The sequence below is a fragment of the Erpetoichthys calabaricus genome, chromosome 2 (assembly GCF_900747795.2).
Source record: "Erpetoichthys calabaricus chromosome 2, fErpCal1.3, whole genome shotgun sequence".
NCBI classification, from domain to species: Eukaryota; Metazoa; Chordata; class Cladistia; order Polypteriformes; family Polypteridae; genus Erpetoichthys; species Erpetoichthys calabaricus.
Genome location: NC_041395.2, coordinates 51206611 through 51223472, shown reverse-complemented (window position 1 = coordinate 51223472; position 16862 = coordinate 51206611). Strand labels below are relative to the sequence as shown.

At 38.6% G+C, this 16862-nt stretch overlaps 1 protein-coding gene across 4 annotated transcripts in view; it reads right to left on the bottom strand.

The window, feature by feature from the left end:
* Positions 1-1068: 1068 nt before the first annotated feature.
* nadsyn1 (NAD synthetase 1) overlaps positions 1069-16862 on the bottom strand; it is a 91754-nt gene continuing 75960 nt past the window's right edge. For 3 of the 4 annotated variants that reach the window (XM_028793792.2, XM_051923711.1, XM_051923712.1), the window contains 2 exons: positions 6861-7037; positions 1069-1491 (listed from right to left, as the gene is read on the bottom strand). In XM_028793792.2, the coding sequence (XP_028649625.1) occupies positions 1441-1491; positions 6861-7037 (228 nt within the window). In that variant the 3' untranslated portion in view covers positions 1069-1440. Of the gene's footprint in view, positions 1492-6860; positions 7038-16862 lie in introns of those variants that run through there. The other variant, XR_007934267.1, reaches the window with a different exon arrangement.

Sequence of the window (16862 nt, the reverse complement as noted above, 5' to 3'; positions counted from 1 at the left end):
ATGTTCCAGTACAATATGGAATAGTAATAAGTATAAGCACCAAAAACCTGATATAGGTGTATTGAATGAATGTGTAATTGAATCAGAATGCATAATTAGGCCTTGAGCTGTAGTCGAAATCGCCTTTCAGGCCTCTAGAGCTTTAATCGAAGTTGCCTTTCTCTTTGAATTTTTGCGGTCATAAATCCGCTACCTGCCGCGATGTTGAGGTTGGATGTCGGTCTCATAAGGTTTTTCGGGCAGCTGCGCAGAAGGCGACTGCGCATTCGGCTTCGGACGTGCGCAGAAGGCGACTGCACATTCGGCTCCGGACGGACGTGAGTGAGTGAGTGAGGAGGCAGGCGAATTATGTATTAAGAAGTAATATATGTAAAAATATACTTTTAAAGAAATGGGATAAAATAACAACAAAACCAGCACTACAATACAAAAAATAATACCATTTCACTGGAGAATAGCTACATGAGAGCAGCAGCAGTATGTATAGGTCTATTTCTCAGCACTGACCAAAATTTATTTAAACTGACTTAATTTGCTTATTTTTGTTCAGTGTGTTTATGGCCATTGACTAGAAACTGTTTCTGAATCTACTGGTCCGTACTTTCAAAGATCTATAACATTGACCAGAGGGCAACAGTTCAAACAGTTGGTGACCAAGATGTAAAGAATCCTTAATGCTGTTTGTGGCTCTGTTGAGATAGTGGGAGTGGGTAATGTCTGTCCAACCTGGAAGACAACAGCCTGTGACTTTTTGTGCTGTGTTTATGATTCTCTGAAGAGCTTTCTTTCAGTTTCTGTGCATCTGCCATACCGTACTGTAAGCCACCAATAGTTTTTGCTCCAAGTTCTTTTTCCTGAGCACTCAGAAAGTGTAGTCTCTATTGGGTTTTTTTTTACCATTGCTGTGGTATTCTCAGTCCAGGAAAGGTTTTCTGAAATGTGGGTTCGGAAGAATTTGAAAGTTTGCACCTTTTCCCCATGGTCTCTGTTAGTATGACAACTTCTGTTAATTAGGTCATTTGGGGGAAAACAAACAAACAAACAAACAAAAAAACACACCAAAAAACCTTACAGCCAGGGATCATTTTTTATTTAATTCTAGAATGGAGTGAACTGCTTAGCAAGTGTTTGAATTCAGATTAAATTAATTTTATTTCTTAGTCAAGGTGTTTTAATTATTGTTCATATTAGATTACTGAATATCACACAAGCATAATCATATTTAAACTGGATTATTCAGAATAACAGCTTTACCACTTACTACAGTTAAAAAATTAAGCAATAAACCAACACAGCCATTTTAACTGCTTTTATGAAATTTGGTTTACATGGAACCAAATGGAAAAGGAAAAATGGATGCTTTCTGAGGTAGAATAGAGCATTGCAAGGATGGAATAAATGCAGTTCAAACTTTACAATTATACAGATAAGCTGAACACTTCAGTCTAAGGAGTCACTCTGGCTGACACCATCATCTGAGATCTCAGATACCTGAAAACAAATGAAAAAGAAAAAGATGCATTATATATGCTGCTTTATTTTTATCATTTAAACATCCACAAGGAGTGTTATAGAGTTCATGGCAGTCATTGAGGTGAAGTAGCGAGGCAAGCAGGGATGGTACTGGAAGGCACTCTGATGATACAAATAGTCTTTTATGTGGCTTGAGGGCTGGAGTCAAAATTAAAAATAACGCACACAATTACACAATGGGATATTGTGTATTTTAAACAGAGCACAATCTAACTAGAATAAGATTGTTAACCACTAAAACTACATTCATAGTCTCATCCAAACTATTTTTTATATGGTCTAAAGTAAAAGAAGGGCAAAATGCTGATTAAGATCGGCAGAGAAGCCAAATGAAAAGAATGGGAAAAAATGGTCTGATTCTTGTTTAGTTAAGTGAACAGCTTTCAGAAGGCAACAATACATTGTCTCAATTTTTCAATTTGACATTATTTATCAGTTTTGTCTAGCTAACTTGTGATGTCCATAGCTTTTCTAACATATAACAGGTTTAAAAAGTTGCTTCTTTGTGATATTCCCAACATTCACGTGCATCTCTAATCACTATTGGGTCATTCATAACATCATATAACATAAATAAGCCTGGGTACAAATATCAACTTTCCGATTGTTATTTTTCATTTAAATGATTATATTTTGTGTCTTAAAGTCTCAAATTCGATCTTGTGAAATCTCCTGCCTGCTCATTTACAATATGTAGATTTTTGCTCATCTTCATTTTTGGCATCGGATCCAGTAGATGTCACTAATTAAGGCTTTCTGCAGAAAAAGCACTTTACTACTTTGCATAAAATGGTGTGTCCTCCTCAAATGAAATTAGTGGACGTATTACAGATTCAAACAGTGCGTTCGTAAAGAACAACTGTATAAAAGCAAAGCCATATTTAAGCTGTGCAACTTAGAAGTATTGTTGTAACACAACAAATCTGAGAATTCATTTATTCAGATGTCATCCATAAATGTAATCTCAGTTAATATTCAAATGAGTAGAGAGTGCACTGCACTCGCCTCAGGCCCAAAAAAATAATCTATAGCAGTTTTTATCTGAAACATTAAGAGAACCCTACACCATTGTTGAAAACAAGAACTTCCAGCAAATGATACAGTCGTGGGAACTGCATCATGCTTTACCAACCAGAAAGCAAATGAGTGAAATTATAGTATCTGGGGTTTATGAAGATCTTAAGCAAAGCATCACAATTAAAAATGACTGAACACCTGTGGCGGATGTGTTGTAGACAAGGGCACTGAATGCCAGTCACACCAGGAGCAATCTTGCTGCTGAGATGGCTGGCTGTTGTTCCAAAAACCTTCAATCATTTCCAATGCATTATTACATTGCGGAAACACATCAATCCCAAGTTTCTGTGTTGGCAAGTCCAATAAACGTTGCTTCTCTTCTCTTGGCTAGCTGTACTGTTATGGTGGAAAAAGTTTTCAACATGCCTCACCTAGCCAACCAAGCGTGCAAAGTTGGAATTTTCACAGTAGCCTGTGATACCAAAGTGAGTGTGTGCGCAAAGCAGCCAACGTGAAGTAGCTCCAAAAGCTGTACCACATGGATCATATAAGCAGCATCATCAGTCACAAAGGCTGGTTGTCTTTTATGTTTAATTCATCCAATGCTGCTGTCAGCATGCATCAGAACTAGATTGCTGTTTTAAAATGCTTCCTTTTTGTCGGAGGAGGAACTGTGTGGACACATTTTCGAGACAGATTAATGTGACTGCTACACTTGAACAACTCAGGACATGTGTAACCTATAGAATTATAGAAAGACATTAGACTTCCCAAGGTATGTTTAATTTCAACGAATTCAAGATTATTTTAAATGTCCTGTAGGGGAATAAATTTGACTAAAAGGTTAGTTGAACAGTGTCTGCATGAAGATTCATAACACACGAATAGGTTACTGAATAACAAATATTTATTATTTAAGCAGCAATATTTGATACATTTATATTGATACATGATATAGATGTTTAATAAAGTAGATGTCATTGCAATGTACTAAAACAAGGAACTACCCCATTATATGAGTGGACTCAAATGAGGCAATACATGTTAGTTAAATTATGGTGACTATTGAATGAGTGCAGTGCTGTAAATGTTTTTGTTTTGTTTTAAAAAGAGCAATATTATTTTTTTCCCCATCTTATACTGATGTTAACTGTCCATTGCTTATCACGCATTGCTTCTTAAATGTCATTCCATGCTTATGCATATGTTATGAAGTCACTAAGTAGACACCCTTCAAATATAGTGTTACTGAAATTAGAAATTTCACATTATATTAATGTTCAATATGAATGTTTCAGTAATCTCTAAAACAAAGTGCACACTAATTAAATCAAGATTTAATCGATATTGAATCGATTCTGGACATTGTGAATCAAAACGTAATCAGGACATCACTTTTGATACCCAACTCTAAATGTAATATTGCCACATCTGCTTTCTTCAATTCAAGGTTCCAGAGGACTGGGGCCTACCCCAGCAGCAGTCAATGCAAGGCAGGGGAGCAATCCTAGACAGACAGTCAGTCCCTTGCAAGGTCCTCTTTAAACTAAATGAATCATAGGAGAGACAGAGTCTTCAGAAGTGACACTTAGCTGGCCTGAAATCTAGGCTGCAAATGAAACCCTCAGTCCACCATTTAAAAAAAAAAAATTGGACGTGAGCATCAGTAGGCTTTGCGCTCTAGGAACCAAGTTACCTGAACTATCCTTGAAACGTCTGATGTATCCTTGAAACGTCTGATGTGAGAAGGTCCTTCAAAAAGGTCAATCCTTGCAAAGCTCCGGGACCAGACGGCATCCCAGGCCGTGCCCTCAGGGCGTGTGCTGACCAGCTAGCAGGTGTGTTCACCAACATTTTCAATCTCTCCCTGAGGCAGTCAGTGGTCCCCACTTCCTTCAAGGCATTCACCATCATTCCTGTCCCAAAGAAACCGGTGGTCTCCTGTCTGAATGACTATCGCCCAGTTGCACTGACATCGGTCATTATGAAGTGCTTCGAGCAACTGGTCAAAGGTTATATCTGCTCCTCCCTCCCCGACACGCTGGATCCTCTCCAATTTGCTTACAGAGCAAACAGATCGACAGAGGATGCCATTGCCCTCACCCACCTGGAAAGAGGAAATACATATGTAAGAATGCTGTTCATAGATTACAGCTCAGCATTCAACACCATCATCCCCTCAAAACTCGTCTTGAAGCTTGACGACCTTGGGTTGGGGACGACCATCTGCAGATGGATTTTCTCTTTCCTCACAAACAGGCCCCAGGTGGTGAGAGTCGGCAAACACACATCCTCATCACTCATTTTAAACACAGCAGCGCCGCAGGGCTGTGTGCTTAGCCCCCTCTTGTATTCCTTGTTCACCCACGACTGTGTTGCAAAACATGGCACAAACACCATCATCAAGTTTGCAGACGACACAACCATCATAGGCCTTATCACTGACAACGATGACACGGCCTACAGAGAGGAGGTGCTGGCATTGAGTAATTGGTGCCTAGATAACAACTTGTCTCTTAACGTCAGCAAAACCAAGGAGATGATCGTGGACTATTGAAAACAACAAGTTGAAAGGGTTAACAGCTTCAAGTTCCTCGGAGTAAACATCACCGAGGATCTCTCGTGGACCCTTCACATAGACACTGTGGTCAAGAAAGCTCACCAGCAGCTCTACTTCCTGAGGAGGCTGAGGAAGTTTGGCATGAATGCCAGCATCACCTCAAACTTTTACAGGAGTGTGGTCGAGAGTCTGCTGACGGGCTGCATTACCGTCTGGTATGGGAGCTGCTCTGCCAGCAGCCGGAAATCACTACAAAGAGTGGTGAAGGCAGCAGAGCACATCACAGGCAAGAGTCTTCCTGCCATTGAAGACATTTACCTCCATCGGTGCTTGCGTAAGACAAGCAGCATCATAAAGGACCACAGCCATCCAGCACGCCAGCTGTTCTCCTTGTTACCATCTGGCAGACGATACAGGAGTCTGGCTGCTCGGACTATAAGACTTAAGAACAGTTTTTACCACCAGTCCATTCGACTCCTCAACAGCAACACCTGAACACTTACATACACTTACATTACATCTACATTGCACTATTCACACACAAACTGTACCTGCACACACTCAGAATACTGACTGGAACATGCATCTGCACTTTATGGAATATGCATCTGTACTTATAAAACATTATCTGTGCAATAACTGTCATTTGTACTTGCTGCTCATTCAACTCATATTGTTCTATAACTTCTTTTAAAACATACACATTTTATTTTATATGGCTTGTCTATTTTTAACTTGTAATCTTTTTTAAGCTTTATTGGATCTAGGCTGAGTGACTTGTTTTTCTCGTCATACACATTTCATTGTATGTTAACCCTGTGTTAACCTATATATGACAAATAAACCTAAACCTATTCTATAACATTTCAGTAATTATTTACCGCTCTGATCTTAAAATAGGCCATTACAATAGCAACTGATGAGAAGAATTCATAATTACTTGCTGAATTATGGTATTTGAAGGTTCCTCTAGACTGCCTCTTTCTCCTGCATGATTTGGCTCAAAAACTAATCAACACATCGCCATTTCATAACAGGCTTAAGTTCTGAGTTTAGTATTTTTCCATCCAAACGGTTTAACTCTAGACTGTGACACACACACAGATAGACACTCACCCATCATCGAGTTACCTACAATCAATAATATGTTAATTTTCTTACACATTAATCCAGTGCAGGGATGCTAGAAATGTCTACAAATGTCTAAAGGTTCCTACCTTGATAGCAGTGGACCATCCTACCCTAGATAGGACACCAGGCCATTGAAGGATATGCAAAAATATGTGGCCAATTTAGACTTGCTTATTAACCAAAATGCACATCTTTAATAATGTGCAAGGAAGGAAAATCTGAGTCCCAAGGAAAAACGAGTGCAGAAGCCGAGAGAATATGAAAACTCCACAGAGAAGGTGACCCGGCAGAGACTAAAACTAAGCACTAGGGTGCTGTGAGGTAGCATTACTAACTACAGTATCTAGAATTAATAATGCCACTTCTTATACTTTAAATACCAAGCAATATCCTATAGTAATTTTGATAAGCAAAATGATGCATCTTTTTAATTGTAAACACAACTAAGCTCAGTTTCCATTGTATCTATTAATTAGCTTTACCAGTGAAAGAAGGACATCTTGTAAAAGTATATTTAAAAAGATATTAAGCAGAATTAGTTAATACTGCATATGTGATACTTGGTCACAAGCAGAAACGACAAGCACATAAAGATTACAAGAAGCACAATGTCTCTCACCTTTTGGTCAATATATCGGAACTGCCAGGACCATGAAGTATTATACAAGAAGGGTCTAAGGTCAAAGCGGTTGTCATCCGGGCTGTAGTTCTCAGCATGGTAGGCAGGTGTGACTGTTGTCATCTTATGTCTGTTGATAGAGTACATTCTGAAGAAATATTTGACTTTCGCTGCTACCTGTAGTTGATATTAAAGCAACCAAGAAAATTTGAAAGGTTTTGATATACTGTACATTCAACATATATTCAATTATATACTGTACTCTTCTTTGATATATGCTATTATCTTCTTATATTTTTGCCACATTAACATGCTATAAAGATATGTATGTATGTATAATGATCATTATGTTTTTGATACTATTTGACTTAACATGGTTGTCAAGTTTTGTAGATCATGGAGATATAAAAATCCCAGTTTGATCTCCTTCAAATTCAAAATTGAAGACAAAATGTGGAAAAGTGTTGTTGGGACGAGTCTATTCCAGAAATCATCAAGTGCAAGGCAGGAATAAAACATGGAAAGGGTGCCAGTCCATCACAGGACAAATACACAAACACCCACACTAGGGCCAATTTAGCAATGCCAGTTCACCTAACCTGCATTAATTTGGACTTTGGTAGGAAACCAGAGCACCAAGAGGAACATCATGGGGACACAGGGAGAACATCCAAACTCCATGCAGGGAGCACCTGAGACATGAACTCTAGTCTCCTTATTGTCATATTCTTAGCATTCTTAATCTACATCAAGTAACTCAAATTTTGTTCCTGGTGGGCTGCTGTTTTTATTTCAGCCTTTTTTTTCAATTATAAGTAAACTAGGGGGCTCCGCCCCCTGCTCGCTTCGCTCGCCAACCCCTGGCGTTGGGAATGAGAAAGAGCGTGATGTATGAATGAGATATAGAATAGTGTGAAGGTGTAGATGATGCAAATAGAAAGCAAACAATAAAGTGTGTGGCACAGTGTAAAGGTTTATTGGAAAATTTCTTTGCACATGCCGTTTAAGTGTAAAAGGTAATTCCAGGTCAGAACTTGTAAGGTCAATGAAGATGGTTATTGTCGTGATCAGAGTCAAGTTTGTCAGAGCTTAGAAAGAGTAGTGTCTCTCCAGGAAGTAATGCAATGACTTGGGTATTTATGTTTTCCACATTAATATTTTTTGGACATAATATAGTGCATTGTGTTAAAAGGGGCATTTGGTCTAATGAGATTGCTGTTCCAAATCTGTCTGTAACTAAGTCGGCGCAGATAAAGGCTTGAGGAATTGTAATAATATCTGGGAGAAGTCTATCTGTATTGGTGAGTGTACCATCTCCCAGTTGTAATAACCAATTGTTATGATCTGGATGTGGACATCGCATGTTTTGTACTAACTGTATCTTTTGAAAGCAATGCCAATTGTCTGCGTATTTTAAGGTGCACTGAACAATAGCTGAGCGCATGGAATGTGGAACAATAGCTAAGCACTGTCTAAAATCTCCTCGTAATAAAAGTACCTTTCCTGCAAAGGGAAGATTATTATTCATAAACGTTTGTAGAAGTTTATGAATGGTGTTGAGTAAGTGAGTGGATGCCATTGTATATTCATCAATAATTAACAGTTTTGCAAGACGGATGTCATGTGCAGTGCCACTGTTAATGTTCATAGTGGATACCGATTTGTAGGATCTAATGCAGTTCATAAAGATTTCACTTTCAGGTACATCGTTAGTTAGAAGCTTCTGTAGATATTCAGGATATGAATGTAAAGGAGGCAGTCTAATTTGACCGTTTTGATAACAACGTGTAAATTCATTACTTGTATTGCCAGTTGTTTCTTCAGGGAAGTTAAGTGAATGACAATGATTGCAAATAACATCCATTAATCCCAATGAATTTTCCTGAATAGTGGACTCATTATTGAACGCGTTGTCAGCCACCTTTATTTATTTTGTCCCTTCGCTGCCGTTTCTGTATGTCTGAGGCGGGAGGTGTTTCGTTTTGAATCCGTGCCTGTTTTGATGTAGCACTTTGAGACGCGCGCTGTATGCGTCTACGTTCAGTGTGTCTGTTCATATGTGCTCGTTTCTGATAATGTGTTAGTTGAGCTTTGCGTTTTTGGAGCCGAGACATTTTTTCTTCCGGAGGTTCAGAAGCGCGTTGTAAGCGCCGCCGTGTATTTTGTTTTTTCATGCGGGTTCGTTTGTTTGGTCCCGTTATCCGAGCCATATCGTTTTGTACCTGTGATCGTGTATTTATGACTTGTTTGTTCTTCAACGTGAGAAATATGGATAAGTAATAAGGAGGATCGCACTCACTGTTAATATGGAGCCTTTTCTGCAGTTGAACGGTTAATAGTGCTTCAGTGTAAGGAGATCCACCTATGCTGCATAGTGTGAAGGTGTTGAGATGACGTATGTTTAATACGGACGGGCACTGACTTTTAATATGGAGCCTTTTCTGCGGTTGAACGGTTAATAGTGCCTCATTGTAATGAGATCCACCTATGCTGCATAGTGTGAATTGTGTTTGGTCCCGTTATCCGAGCCGTATCGTTTTGTACCCGTGATTGTGAATTTATGACTTGTTTGTTCTTGAGCGTGATAAATATGGATAAGTAATAAGGAGGATCGCACTCACTGTTAATATGGAGCCTTTTCTGCGGTTGAACGGTTAATAGTGCCTTATTGTAATGAGATCCACCTATGCTGCATAGTGTGAACGTGTTGAGATGAAGTATGTTTAATACGGACGGTTCATTTAGAAATGGGGCTCTGTGTGTAGATTTGTGCATATTTGCGTTGTTGATTTGTTTCAGGGTGCACCGTTCCAGTGCGATGCAATATTTGTCCATATATGCGAAAGCAGTATGGGCCATTGCCTTTTGGTGGCCTGATATTTACTGCGGTAGATGCAAAAGCAAATGAACTATTGTAGGATCTAATGCAGTTCATAAAGTTTTTACTTTCAGGTACATCGTTAGTTAGAAGCTTCTGTAGATATTCAGGATATGAATGTAAAGGAGGCAGTCTAATCTGACCCTTTTGACAACAACGTAAATTCATTACTTGTATTGCCAGTTGTTTCTTCAGGGAAGTTAAGTGAATGACAATGATTGCAAATGACATTCATTAATCCCAATGAATTTTCCTCAATAGTGGACTCATTATTGAATGCGTTGTCAGCTAAGTGGCGCAATCGTTTAGCAGGTGTCTGCGGACGGTTCCTTTAGAAATGGGGCTTTGGGTGTCACTTCTTATTGATGTTAGTGTGTTTGTGGGTCTGAATCGTCGTTGTTGTGAACGTTTCGTGTGCCATGTCCGTAGTCAGTCCCGTTTCGTCTCTAATGGGCTTGGTGTGGCGGTCACGGCTTCTTTTTTTTGGTGTGGCAGGAGCTTGTTGAATCCTCCTCTTTGTGTGCGTCCCGTTTCGTGTGCAATGGGATTCGTGCGGCGCTGTGTGCTTTGCCGGCGTCTGGGGGGGATGTTGCTTGGAGGGGGTGGTGGGATTAGTGGGGCGCGAGCGTCTTCTTTCTTTTTGTGTGCCAGGGGCTTGTTGAATTCTCCTCTTTGTGTGTGTTCCGTCCATTGCTTGTGTGTAGGTGCTTGGAGGTGGGTGTGGGATTTGTGGGGCGCGAGCGGCTTCTTTTTTTTTTTGTGTGCTAGTTTCGTGTGCAATGGCTTTCGTGCGGCGCTGTGTGCGTCGCCTGCGTTTGACTCCTTTTTTCTGTGCGGACTCCTTTTTTCTGTGGTCGCGGCGCCTCATTTCTTTGACTCCTTTTTTTTGTGCTCACTCCTTTTTTCTGTGGTCGCGGCCGCCTCTCGCGGCGCCTCATTTCTTGGGGCGCCTGCGCAGTACGTCTTTTTGCGGCTACGGCCCATGGCCGGATGCCCTGCGTCCATCCTGTTTAGCATTCTTGGTTAGTAATGTGGATTATTGGGCTAAAGATAAATACTTTCTCTGTTACTTTTACACTTTACTCAACTGTTCAGATTCAGAATCCTTAAATACTTCTTTTCCCTTTAAAGAAACAAAGTGGCACAGTGGTAGTGCTGCTGCCTCTCAGTGACGAGATCATGGGTTTGCTTCCCGGGTCCTCCCTGTGTGGTAGTGCTTTGAGTTGTGAGAAAAACACTATTTAAATGTAAAGAATTAGTATTATTATTATTAGGGCTGGGTATTGGCACTGATGTCCTAGCTCAATTCATTTTCGAATCACAATGTCCAAATTTGATTCAATATTGATTTTAAATTGACTGAATTAATGTGCACTAATATATTTGAAGTGCTGGTGTTTTTAAAAATTATTCTCCATGCACAGAGAGCATTAATATAATGTGACAAATTTCAGTAACACTTTATTTGAAGGCTGTCTACATAGTGACTTCATAACAAATACATAAGCATGTAATGACATGTAAGAAGAAATACGTGATTATTAATCGACAGTTAATATCAGTATTGGAAAGATGTGGAACAACATTCACTATAATTTAACATATGTATTGCCACATCAGATTCCACACATATTATGTGTGTGCTCCTTCTTTTAATACAATGCAATGGCATCTACTTTATAAAACATCTATATCATCTTGTGAATAATATTATTGTATAATAACAAACTATTGTTTCTTAAATAATAAGTATGTTATTCAATAACCTATTTGTTTGTTATGAATCTCCATGCAACACCCTTCAATTAAACTGTTAGCCAAATGAATTTCTCTTTGGACATTTAAAATAAACTTGATTTAGTCGAAATTAAAGCTACAGCAGGAAGACTTGTGTCTTTCTATAATTCTACTAGTTACACTTATCTTCAGTTGCTCATGAGTAGCAGTCACGTTAATCAATTTTTGCAAAAGAACTGGACATTGTGACTAAAACCTCCATTAATATGATCCATACGGTGCAGCTTATGAAGATATTCATGTCGGCTGCATTGTGCATAAGCTCACTTTGGTATCATTGAAGATTCCAACAATTGCCCGCTTGCTTGGCCGGGTGAGGCACATTGAGAAGACTTGTGACTGATGTAGTCATGCAATAAAACACTCACTGGAAACCGTAAAAAGGTTTTTGGAAAAACAGCCTGTCATCTGAGCAGCTGTGCATACTGTATAGGTAGTGAGGTTGCTCCTGCTGTGACTGGCATGCAGTACACTTGTCTGCAACATATCCACCACAGGTGCTGAATCAAGTCAAGTCAAGAGTCGGTCTTAATGTAGTGACATGTAATTGCCACGTAGGAATCTGCTGTCCTGGATTTTCAGCTATCGCAAGTTAGGGTTACTCTCTCCGCTGACCTGAGAGACTTGGTGATGCTTTGCTTAAGACTACATAAAGCCTAGGTACAATAACTTCCTGTATCATTTATGGAAAGCCCTCATTTTCAACAGTGATGTAGGGTCTCATATCTCTACAGATAAAGACTGCTATAGATTCTGTTATTTTGTGGGCATGAGGTGAATTAAATGGAAGCTTGGAGCTACCCGCCATTTCCAATTTGGCTCTACTTGTTTGGGTGTCGACTTAGATTGTTTATGGGTGACGTCAAGATAAAGAAATGATTTCTCAAATTTGTTGTGTTACAACAATACTTAAGTTCTAAGCTGCACAGCTTACATATGGCTTTGCTTTTATTCAGTTGTTCTTAACAGATGCACTGTATGAATCTGTAGAAAGTCCACACATCTGATTCAAGTGTCGAAGGCGCCGGAGAGTAAAGTGCTTTTCCGTTGAAAGCCTTAACAGATGCATTAGTTACATCTACCGTATTGGACGCCAAAAAGAAAGATAAAGAAAAATCTGTATATATAATAATTGAGCAGGATAGAGATTCACAAGATCGATTCTGTGACTTTGAGAATCAGTATCAAATTGTTTAAATGAAAAATAACAATGAATCGGAAAATCAATATTTTTACCCAGACCTAATTATTATGAAGAGTCTTTTTTTCTACTGCAAATGAATCCTGTCATGCAAATAAAAAAAGGAGACAACTGCAGATTTGGTTGCATGTGTACCTTATCTGTCTGTTTCAATGAATATTTAAAAAGAAATAAAAGAGAAAAAAGTAAACAACAGGAAAGTAATAATGTGCACAAGTCCACAAAACATTCCAATGGTGTTCTCAAAAAGTTAAGAAAAATAACTATGTCTGATGTGGAAGAAAATAATAAGAACAGTGCCTTGCAAAAATATTCACCTCCCTTGGTGTCTGTCCTCTTTTGTCGCATTACAATCTGGAATTAAAATGGATGTTAATTTGGATTTTATGCAATGGACTTAATGAATATTTGTTGATGTGAAATGAAAATAAAATATATGGTATAATATATAAAATAAGATAAAAGAAACAACTAAAAACTGAAAGGTTGAGAGTGCATATGTAGTCATCTCTTTTGGTATGAAACCACTAAACACCATCTGGTCCACCATATTAACTTCAGAAATCAAATAATTAGTTGATTAGGGTCCACCTGTGTGCAATTAAAGTGTTGCATGATCTGTCACATGATGTCTCTATAAATAGACATGTTCTGAATGTCCCATAACTCTGCAACATCACTAAGGAAGCAACTTGTAGACCAAGGAGCACTCGAAAAAGGACAGAGACAAAGTTGTGGAGAAATATACATCAGGGTTAGGTTGTAAAAAAAAAATATCCCCAACTTTGAATAACCCAACAGAGCACCATTAATCCAATGTTGCAAAATGGAAAGAATATGGCACCACTACAAACCTGACAAGAGAAGGCCAGCCACCAGAACTCACAGACTGGTCAAGGAGGACATTAATCAGAGGTACAACAAAGACACCAAGGATAACACTGAAGGAACTGCAAAGATCCACAGCAGAGATGGGAGTATCTGTTCATAGGACCACTTTAAACCATACACTCCACAGAGTAGGGCTTTATGAAAGAGTGGCCAGAAAAAAGGCCATTGCTTTAAAGACAAAAAATAAGAAAACACATTTGGAGTATGCCAAATGCAATGTAGCAGACTCCCCAAATATATAGAAGAAGGTTCTCTGGTCCGATGAGACTACAACTGAACATTTTGGCCATGGTGGGAAGCAACCATGTGTGGTGCAAACCCAAACACTTCCCATTACCCTGTGAACACCATTCCCATAGTGAAGCATGGTTATGGCAGCATCATGCCTTAGGGATGTTTTTCATCGACAGGAATGGGAAAACTGGTTAGGATCTAAGGAAAAATGGATGGCACTAAATACAGGGCAATTCTTGAGGAAAACCTGTTTCAGTCTGCCGGAGATTTGAGACTAGGATGAAGGTTCACCTTCCAGCAGGACAATGATTATAAACGTACTGCTAAAGCTACATTGGAGTGGTTTAAAGGGAAACATTTAAATGTCTTAGAATGGCCTAGTAAAAGCCCAGACATCAATCTAATAGAGAATCTGTGGCATGACTCTGAAGATTGCTGTATACCAACACAATCCATCCAACTTGAAAGAGCTGGAGCAGTTGTGCCTTGAAAAACTGAGTGAAAATCCCAGTGGCTATATGTGCATTCCTAAAGAGACTAGCAGCTGGAATTGCAGGAAAAGGGGGCTCTTGGAAGTATCAACTTTGAGGGGTGAATACCTATGCACACTCATGATTTCTGTTTTTTGTCTTCATTATTGCTGCAAATTATTATTTTGCACCTTCAAAGTGGTAGGCATGTTGTGTAAATCAAATGGTGTCAACCCCTCAAAATCACATATCTATCTATTGTATATTGTGCCTCTTATAATATAGTGCCTTTAATATCTATCTGTTTATCTATTAATCTGTCTGTTCTATATAGTGCCTTTCCTATCTATCGTATATTTTGCTTCTTATAATATAGTGCCTTCCATATCTATCTGTTTATCTATTCATTTATCTGTCATATATACTGTATAGTACCAGGTTGAAATATGACACACACAGAGGGGGATGAATACTTTCACAGTCACTGTTTTAGAATTTAAATGACATTTTTCACTAGTAGTAACTATTGGCCTATAATTTTGAATTGAGACCACTCTTCAACTTTAAGGCTGGTAAATAGTTATATAGAAAAATATTCTCTTGCATTTATCACTAGACACAGTTACAGTCTTTCACCAGTGCTTTTCCTAATAATCTGTTTTCTAACAGTGGAAGCTGACTTAAGTGTATTGATTTTTTTGTCAATAATTACCACTGTAGACAGCAATATATCTTACCCAGAGTAGAATCATACATTTACAGTTACAAAGGAATGTGTTTAACTTTTTGATACAGTATGCCCATCTGTGAAGTGTTATGTGAAGTTTATGTGTCACTGGTTTCCCTGGTGTTATGCCAAGCCTCGGATGGTAATAAGAATTATAAGGAGGATAGAGCCCTTTAAAAAAAACGTCATACAGATATGTCTCTTTAATAATGCTTTGTTTTATATTTCTGTTTCCAGGATGACAGACTTCTGTGTATTATGACTAATTTCCAGGAAGTGTTATGTAGTTTGCACTATTGGTTATAAATTATGAGGTATGATTTGCATATTCAATGTACAATATGGCTATAAATAAACAAAAAGACTTCCAGATTTTAAACCCAATTTACTTTTTTTTGCAAGTTTTGTTTACCTTTCTTATTTTTCTCCTCTGTTTTTACCTGCCTGAGATTCCACGACCAGTTACTTTCTGTGGGAAGTCTGCATACTTCTTCCCACGCTTAAATTGATTTTCTTTAGTTATGTTCTTTCCACATCCCAAACATGTGTCTGTTAGGTTAGCTGGCATCTGTAAACTAGCCAGGTGATGGGCTGGCAACCCACCCAAGTTTTAGTTCTGCCTTACTCAGAATATTTCAGGAATAGACTTCAAATGACCTTGGAAAGGACAAAATGGTTTTAGAAAACGTATCGATTGAGGTTCATTTTTAATCTTTGAAAGAAGTGCAAGTTTCATTGTTTCATATTATCTTTACTATGTTAAAGATTTCTGGTAGCTAGACATTTTTACAATTAACACTAGAATTACCAGAGCCTACGAAAAAACTCGTAAATCCGTCCCACCTTAAATCGCGTCTTAAATCCGTTTGCACCTCTCCGCCAGAGTCCTTTGTCATCTAAATGTGCTGATAAAGCTACTAGCAGCCAGCTATTCCATCCCCCCACCGACTTAGAACGAACTTCTCCTAGCTCAAGCCTTGCCTTGATTTGATTACCTGGGATTGAAGTGGAGTTTTACAGTGGAAATAATTCTAGCGTTATTTGGAATACACGCATTTCATGTGTGTTCCATTTCTATAGTTGGCTGTGCAAACACATTTTTAAAACAGAAACGTTTTTCATATTCTAATAGTAAATGACAAAATGTAGGCATAAACTATATAACGTATGAAGCCTGAAGTCCATATATCAAAGAAACACTTTCACAAAAGGTACAAATAAAAGAACACATGCGCTTTCATTCAAAAAAAAAAAAAAAAAAAAAAAGCCGCGTTAGCATGCCACATTGACACTCTTACTACAACCGCCGCAGTGGCGTAATGTTATCAGCGCCTGACTGGGAGTCAGAGGGTGGCGAGTTCGATTCCGCACGGTTCCACTTCGAGAAAATAACTGTTCTTATTCTTACAATTTTAGAATAACAATATAAATTTGATTTCAGTCTGTAACAGGCGGTGTAACTTATGATACTGGTAAAGGTTAGCTTTTTTTTTTTTTTTTTTTAATTCACTTTTCATTCTCGCAGTCACATTCAGAATCAATCCATACAACCCCATCTGACACAGCTGGTTTCACATAAATAAAAGTGCACTTTTATTCAAGACTATAACCGAAGAATAAAGAAAGCAAGTTACAGTTGGTGGTTGATACGACAGCTTGCGTGGTGCAATGTTAAGAACTGCTGATTTCCGATCCGTGCTATATAAAATCATCACATTCAAATATTAACAGTTCCCACACACCCAAGGTCCGCCATTCCTATATTTACGACATGTGTACTTGTTGCAGTGTACACACCTCTCTG